The 8,399-nt window shown below is 38.8% G+C and overlaps 1 protein-coding gene across 1 annotated transcript; it reads left to right on the forward strand.

The window, feature by feature from the left end:
- On the forward strand, positions 1 to 1,607 carry LOC126875673 (uncharacterized). Its single transcript, XM_050638562.1, has 4 exons — positions 1 to 52; positions 606 to 951; positions 1,036 to 1,097; positions 1,536 to 1,607. Exons 1-4 carry the CDS (start codon positions 47 to 49, stop codon positions 1,605 to 1,607), a joined length of 486 nt encoding a protein of 161 aa, XP_050494519.1. The 5' UTR covers positions 1 to 46.
- Positions 1,608 to 8,399: the final 6,792 nt, after the last annotated feature.

An 8,399-nucleotide genomic window follows, 5' to 3' on the forward strand; every position in this document is an offset into this window, starting at 1 on the left:
ACGTGGAGGCTTTATTTGAGTTACGCGGCGTCGTGTGGGTTGGGGAATGCAGGTATATGCGTTTCTTATTTATATTATTTATTTACTTTACTCGTTTATTTATTTATTTATTTATTTATTTAACTATTGGTTGATTATTTATGTATTATTTGTTTTGATATTATTTATTTATTTACTTATTTATTATTAATATTGATTATTAGTTATGTTGGTTTATTTATTATTTAGTTATTTAGTTATTATTCATTTATTTATTTATTTAGTTAGCTGGTTGTTTATTTATTTATTACTATATTATCTATTTATACATGCGGTGATCTGCGTATGTATCATCAGGCCTCTTATTGAAGCGCAGGCGTTAGCTTGATATATTTAGTTTATTTTAGCGTTATATAAATTTAGCTTGATAGATTTAGTTTATTGTAGCTGTGTAGAAATTTCTAAGATAATATTTAATTATGAGGATATAACTATGTTTTGCTCTTAGATACTTATTTATTTATTTATTCGTTATATATTTTTTATTTCTATTATACTGGCTTTTTGTTGACGACTTGGCGAGTTCTTTCGGTTATGATTGGATACATTCGAACGGTTTTGGCTAGGAGGTGGAACCCCAGGCACCCCCTTGTACAGTAACAGCGACTGGCGCAAAGGCGAATAGCAAGAGGTTGGCGGTTAGTATTGAAAACCCAAGGATAGTGTCGGACATCAGAATAAGTGACAACGTCACCATATCGGTTGCACCGAAGACTAGGGGAGACGAGGAAGGTGATCCCTTTAAGCCTAGTAGGAAAATTCAGAGGAGTCCCACGATTGGTGGTAGGCCCGATATTGAAGTAGCAGAAGAATCGGTGGTGTACCGAAACTGGATTGAAATTAGCTCAAGACAAGACGGAGGTGATTCTACTTACCGGAAATCGTATCACAAGGTCAAGGACGTCAATATGGGCAAGTACCTGTTGATGACTAAATAGAAGGTTAGGTATCTTGGGGTGCAATAGGACAATAATAGAAAATTCTCATTACATCTAGGAAAGGTGTGTGTCATGGTTGATACCCTAATAGGAGCGATTAGGATGTCGTGTAAAATTAAGGTAAAAATAAGGAACTTGTTAATTTCCGAAAAGGAGATTAAGTTCTTTTTATTTTTTACTCAATTTATACAATTTTTTCGGTTCGCGATGATACACTTTCGATACTTGGATTAGTTAAGAATTTTTTTATTAGACTGACTGAATGATTTTGAAGGGAGCATTTATATTCTTCCAATCGTTGGAGTGGGAGAAGGTTTTGTTTATACTTAGTGTAAAATTCGGAGAACGGCTGAAGTGATCGAATGCCACTCAGGCGGCTGAGAACGGGTGCTGACCGGACGGTCACACGCGATAAAGCGTTCGGAATTTCGGTTTGTTATATACAGTTGCTCGAATTTCGTCTGTGACATTCCCCCCTTCTTAGATTGAACTTGATCCCTCAAGTTTTCTTCAGAAGACTTTTGTGGAATCGGACTTGACGTGGCTTGAAAATTACAGCTGATTCCTCCTCTTCATCTGAGTGGTATGTGTTGGTTGGAATATAGATGTTGGGTGTTGAGCCCAGGGTGAGTGGTACTGGTGGGGCTGTCGCATTGTGGCTGTTGATTACAGTTTCATTTCGGCAGCAAAATAAATTGATACATTATTTGTTCGGTATACATTTCCTGATGCATTTGAATACCCCTATTTTGTTTAATCCATATATACCTAGTATGCCTAATGCTATGTACCCTAATATCTGGAGCGTGGTTAGTCCCCAATACTGTATATTTTTAATTCTGTGTTCGAAATTAAGAGTTTCTATCTCGTCGCCTATTTTATCGATCGTTGTTTTATAGCCTTGTAAATTATCTATTATTTTCGGTGCTCGCTGGAGTTTATCTAATAGATGAGTGAAACTATCGTTTGTTTTGAGCGCTAGGGTTTTTGTTTTGATTTCGTATATGACTTCGTTTTTTGTTTCGCCTATACGCATGTGTTCGTCTTTGTACAATAAATCGCAAGAAGTGTTAGCTCTTATGATGGAAGGCTTGTCAAGTTTTTGTAAGGTATGTTTCGTTTGGCAAATTGTGTCTATTTCTATCGGATTTGCTGGTATCGCAATGTAACAGTTGCTAGTTTTGAGCGGTATAAAGCTAATGTCTTCAATCTTAAGTACAGTTATTTGACAATGTTCAATGTGTGGTTTGAAATTTATTATTTCGCTGCGACAATCGGTTCTTGAATTTCTGTCATGGATTGGTAGTGTTTGTTTGCATATAGTGGTTCCGGCTCGATTCTTACAAAGTTTGTTGAAATACTCGATATCAGCGTTTATAAATGAAAGACCTGAAGTTAAATACATCTGATGTTCGACTACTGGAGCCAAAAATACTCCATTTCTTTTACTCGGCATAGGATATACTTGTAATATGTTCCATTCTGTGTTAGAGACTAAAGGTACTATGATTTTGAAAAATATTTTGTCATCTATTGTGAAGATTTTAAGATCACCGATGTCGAGTATGAATTGAAAATGTTCGGTTTTGGCAGAAATCGCGGTGTTGTACATCTGGCTACCTATTGCCTTGGCGTAATTTTCTATGAATTCATTGGGGTCAAGTATTTGTGGACTAATTATTCCTTGTTTGCCTAATATCATGACGTTAACTATTTCATCTAATTGGAAGTGTAAAGTTTGCATCGCGGTGCCGACTTTCATGATTATCTTAAGCATAGATCTATCGATATTTGCCTGCTGTTGTAATTTTAATATATCACTATATGATCTCTCTAAGTGGTTTAGGTTTTCTGAGTTTACAATTTTTCTAATAAGTGCTGTTTAATTAGCTATTATGGTCTTGATTTTATTATTATCATCGAATAGTTCGTCCATATTTTTGTTTATGAGCGTAAGATCATCATCGTCGAGAGTCCCGAACAGACTTTTCGATACGGAACCTATGATGTTAAGCAGACCTCGTGTGCTCCGGGTATGTGTTAACGCTTTCAAGTGTTTTGCGAGTTGTTTTAGGTTATTGATGCGATTTTGTAATCCGCCTAACTCTTCGACGTATTGTTTGCTGATTGCACGTGAGTCTATTGTTAATTTATATGATTCTATTGCGCTTATCTGTTCGTATATGTCGCTAGTGTCTAATCCTACTATTACATTGGCAGTGTCGCTGTATAAATATCCTTTTCCTATGTTTTCTACGAATACAGAGTTTCCTTCTAATGGTGTAATATTTATTTGCGCGGATACTATTCCGGCAAAGAGGAGCGTCGACCTGGAAAGTAAGGTTTTAAACGATTACCGTGTATCTTTTTGTCTTGAATCAGATAGTATGGAGTACATACCTTATCAATCGTGTACGGTCCTAACCATTCCACATCAAGTTTATGCCTTTTATGATCGTTATGTATTAAAACGGAGTCTCCTTCTTTGAAAACTGATTGAGGTTTTATAATTTTACGTTTTTGATCGCGCTGATATCGCTGTTTACTTTTGATCAATGTTTCGCGAGCGTGTCGGAGTCTAGAGTCCCATTCCTTTTTGCGGAACGTGACTTCGTCTGCGTATGTGCGTTGGGGATTCTTGGATATTGTGGAGGGAAGATTGGCTTGGTGTCCGAATGTGAGTTCGAATGGCGTGTAACCAGTAGAGTCGTGTATCATTGTGTTATATGCAAGGCATACAAAGTTAAGTTGATCGTCCCATTCTTCATCCGAATTTCGCTGCATCGATTTTAACATGTCTGTTATTACTGCGTGTGTCCGTTCTAACGATCCGTTATTTTGTGGGTGGAAGGATGTCGTTTTGATATGTTTGATTTTGAACGCGTCTTCGTACTGTTGCATTAAACTAGATATAAAATTCTGTCCGCGGTCAGTTAATATCTTTTTTGGAGCGGAAAAGATGTAAATGTAATGATTCAAGAGTGCGTTCCAAATTGTTTCCGTTTGCTGAGTTTTTAGTGGTACGAGTATTAAGTATTTTGTCAATTCGTCATGTATGGATAGAATGTACTGATTGCCTTTTTTCGTCTTTTTCAGTGGGCCTAATAAGTCCATAGCAATTTTATCGTTTGGTTCGAGGGGTGTGTCGGTGATACAAGGTTCTTCGCGCGGTCTGATACGTGTAGTGTTAGATGTTTGGCAGGTGTCGCATGATTCTATATGTTATTGTATGCGTTTCATCAAATCTGGTACTCTGTGCCGTTCACGAATGCGGTCGTATGTCTTTTGTATATCGGGGTGTCCTACTAAATCGTGATTTTCTTTCAATAATTCGTCTATTTCTTCGTCGCTATATGTTTGAATTGGTTCCCATGCAAAATTTAATTCTTTTACAGTGTCGTTCAGGAATAATAAAATTTGTTTGATCGCGTTCTTTTCGGTCTCTGTGAAACTGTCGTCGCCTATACCTATCTTTTCGTTTATATGAATAATTTCGTTTAATTTAGTTAACCATTCGATTCTGTCGTAATTTCCTAGCTCTGTTTTGGATAATTGATAGAAAGATTTACGGTTCGGAGTCATTTTGAGAATTTTGGGTAACGCGTCGGTAGATTTTTCCCAATCGTGATATTTTTTATCGAGTTCTATGTTCAAATTTTCGAGTCGTCTGGTCAGAACATGTATTCTAGATAGTGCGTCGGCTGCAGTATTATCTTTTCCTTTCGTGTATTCTATGTCGTATTCGTATTCTTCTAGTTTTAGTCGCCATCTCGTCAAGCGTGATGAGGGGTCTTTGCAATTCTGTAACCATTTTAGTGCTTGGTGATCGGTTCGGATGAGGAATTTCTGTCCTAACAGATATTGTCGGAGGCGTTTCACGGCCCATACTATTACTAAAAGTTCTTTTTCTGTAGTGGAATAATTTCGTTCCGGTGGGTTTAGAGTTCGCGAGATATAACAACATGTATGTCCGTCCTGTGATAAGATTGCACCTATACCTTCGTTACTGGCGTCAGTCGTTAATGTGAATGGTTTCGCAAAGTCTGGGAATTTTAGTACGGGTGATGAACAGAGTTTGTCTTTTAATGTCTGGAATGCTTCCTGGGTTTTATCTGTCCAATGAAATGATGTCTCCTTTCTTGTAAGTTCGGTCAATGGTTTCGCGATCTTAGAAAAGTTTCTTATGAACTTACGGTAATAACCTGCTAGTCCTAAGAACGATTTGATGTCTGTGGGATTACGTGGCTGTTTGAAATTGCTAACGGCTTCTAATTTTTTGGGATTTGGCTTTACACCTTCGGCGGTTACTATATGTCCAAGATATTCTAATTCTGGTTTGAGAAATTCGCATTTGTCCGGCTGTATTTTGAGTCCGAGTTCGCGTAGGCGTTGCAATACTATCGCGAGGTTGCTATTGTGCTCTTCAATCGACTGTCCGAATATTATAATGTCGTTTAAATATACGAAGCAATGTTTATTTATGAGTCCTCTTAGCGCGGTATCCATCATGCGTTGAAATGTTGCAGGTGTATTCTTTAAACCGAATGGCATCCTATTGTAATGATAGTGTCCTTGTGGTGTGGAGAATGCTGCGTACTTTTTAGAGTCTATGTCCATTGGGATTTGGTGGAATCCGGAGGATAAATCGAGGGCTGAGAAGAATTTTGCGTTGCCTAGTTGGGATAGTATGTCGTCTATGTCAGGTAATGGATATGCGTCCTGGTCAGTTAGTTCGTTTATTTTTCTGAAGTCTATTGCAATTCGCCATTTCTGTTTCCCTGAGGCGTCTGCCTTTTTTGGTACTACCCAGACTAGTAAATTGTAAGGAGAATCAGATGGTTCTATAATGTTCTTTTGTAGCATTTCGTCCATTTGTCGTTTGATTTCTTCTTTATGGCATTCAGGCGGTCGGTAAGATTTTGTGTTAATGATTTTATTTTCTTTTAACGTTATTGTGTGTTTAGCAAGGTTAGTGCATGGTAATAAGTCGGTCTCTAGATTGAATACGTCGAGGTAGAACAGCAATATCTTTTCGATTGGTTCACGGAGGGTTTTCTCTATATGCGAAAGTCTAACTATATCTTTAAACGTGGAGACTTGATCGTACGTATTTGAATTTTCGATAAAATTAGTCATTTTGGCTGGGCACTCACCACAATTGATAAAGCATATCGTTGTCGGTTTTCCTTCCAGGTAGACTGTTTTTGACACTGCTTGTTTTGGAGGTACGTCGTTTTCCTGTTGCAATAATGATTCGAGAGTTCAAATTTGAATTTAGATAGGGCTGGCAAACCGAATATGCCGTCTTCTATAATTGGAAAGTTGTCTTCTACCACAAAAAATTCTAGAGTTTTGCCAAATAGTTTTATCAAAGCGTGTTCGTTGGTTTCAAATTTAGAGTGTCCCATCGAGAATTTCCGTTCTTTTGTTATTCTTGGTCGTAATACGCATCTTCGCTTGAGTATATTAATTCCTGCTCCGCTGTCAATGAGGAATTTATGTCGCTGTCCGTCGGATCGTAAAAGTACTGTGGGTAGTCTTCCCGTTGTGGCGTTAATTCGTAGGTCTGGTCTGTTGGTTTCTCTATTTCTTCCTTGTGTGTCTCGAGATTGTGGACTGCTGGTGGTCTCGGAAATTGGCTGGGTGTTCGAAAATTTTTACATTGACTGGAGACATGTCCGATCTGGTTGCATTTGAAGCATTTTAATTGTGTCCTTTGGGCAAGTGGTATTTGTTCGGTTTGTCGGAAGCTTCTTGGCATTGGATTGGGTGTTGGAGTTGGTTTTTTAGTGATCGGATTAGGATTATTGGTTGTTAGTCGTTGCTGCTCAGGGAGTCGTAATCGTTCTATTGGTTTTGGTCGTCGATTTCGATCTTCCCCGAAGAATCGCTCGATGTCGGTGGCTTTTTTTTCGGCTTCAAGGATATTGTATGGTGGATTGGCGAGTAGTAATTGTCCTATTTCGCCTTTCAGGCCTCGGATAAAATCGATCACGGAGTCTTTTAAAATCCTGTCGTTCATAGCTCGTCTAGTAATTTCGTCACGGTATTCGTTCGTTATACTGTATTGTAACTTATTGAGTGCTCTGCGGAACCTGATGATATAACTTTGCACACTTTCGTCGTGACGCTGTCTCGTTTCGCGTAGCTGGTCTTGATGTTCTCTAACAGAGTCTTGGGTGGCTACGTTTCGTCTTAGGGCATCGTACAGGTGTCCGTATTCGTATATCGGTATATTGCAGATGGCCATTGCGGCTTTACCCGCGATTTTCCCGATTTTGATCGTTTTTAATAATAGCGTGGGTTCGCTACACATGGCTCGTAATTCGCGTACTTCGCGTATGAATTCTTCGACTCCGATATTGTCTTCACCGTTTAATTGCGGAATACATACTATCGCGTCTTTGGTCCGTAAGCTCGGAGAGGCGAATTGCGGTGGACGGTCTTCGTAAGAGGGATGGTTGCCTTCTTCTGTTCGAATTGGAACGCATGGTGGGGAAGTTCTATCTCTCGCGGCAACAGATTCGTCCATAGTAATAAGGGAGCCTAGTTCTGTAGTAGCGTCGCGTCCTATTTTTATTTTAGAGATATTTTTGCCTAATAGTTCTATTTCCGCTGCACGCTTCTTATTTTCACTGTCGGCCGTCCGTTGTGTCTCTTCTACACGTTGCGCAAGAATTTCAATTTGTTTTTGTATCACGTCGAGTATGGCACGAATCGAATTGTCCGTACCTCCGTTTGTAGAAACGGTTTCAATAGTTTCGACTTTGTCTTTTCGTGATGTGGGCATGATTCTAATTGAGCTTATTGAGTCTGAACTACTGTTGCTATTTGGACTCGAAGCGCTTGAGAAACTGGGTTTTCTCACACGGTATCGTGAAAATGAATCCAGATTTTCAGCTTACCGTAGTAGCTATGACCGTTGAGGAGTCTCAGGGATGTTTCCTCTCTGGTTGGTTCTAGATTCCGAATCTTATTCGTAGGGTTGCTCTGCGCTGACCGTAGTCCTCTCGTCTAGTTTCATCGTAGTGGAACGTTGAAAGTTGCTGCAGGCCTTCGTAGTAGCAAAGATTCGCACTGGGTCCGTTGATCCTTCGATCTTCAATGATGCGCGTACGCCGAAATCGTAATTTCGTTTGCACTGAAGTGAATAGATCCTGGCACGGATCGCCAAAAATGTCGTGTAAAATTAAGGTAAAAATAAGGAACTTGTTAATTTCCGAAAAGGAGATTAAGTTCTTTTTATTTTTTACTCAATTTATACAATTTTTTCGGTTCGCGATGATACACTTTCGATACTTGGATTAGTTAAGAATTTTTTTATTAGACTGACTGAATGATTTTGAAGGGAGCATTTATATTCTTCCAATCGTTGGAGTGGGAGAAGGTTTTGTTTATACTTAGTGTAAAATTCGGAGAACG

Source organism: Bombus huntii, unplaced genomic scaffold (genome assembly GCF_024542735.1).
Source record: "Bombus huntii isolate Logan2020A unplaced genomic scaffold, iyBomHunt1.1 ctg00000052.1, whole genome shotgun sequence".
Taxonomy (NCBI): Eukaryota; Metazoa; Arthropoda; class Insecta; order Hymenoptera; family Apidae; genus Bombus; species Bombus huntii.

Coding starts and splice junctions, on each gene's coding strand:
- LOC126875673 (XM_050638562.1), top strand. Junction 952..1,035: donor GGTCAAGGACGTCAATATGG/GCAAGTACCTGT, acceptor CATTACATCTAG/GAAAGGTGTGTGTCATGGTT. Junction 1,098..1,535: donor GGATGTCGTGTAAAATTAAG/GTAAAAATAAGG, acceptor TGAAAATTACAG/CTGATTCCTCCTCTTCATCT.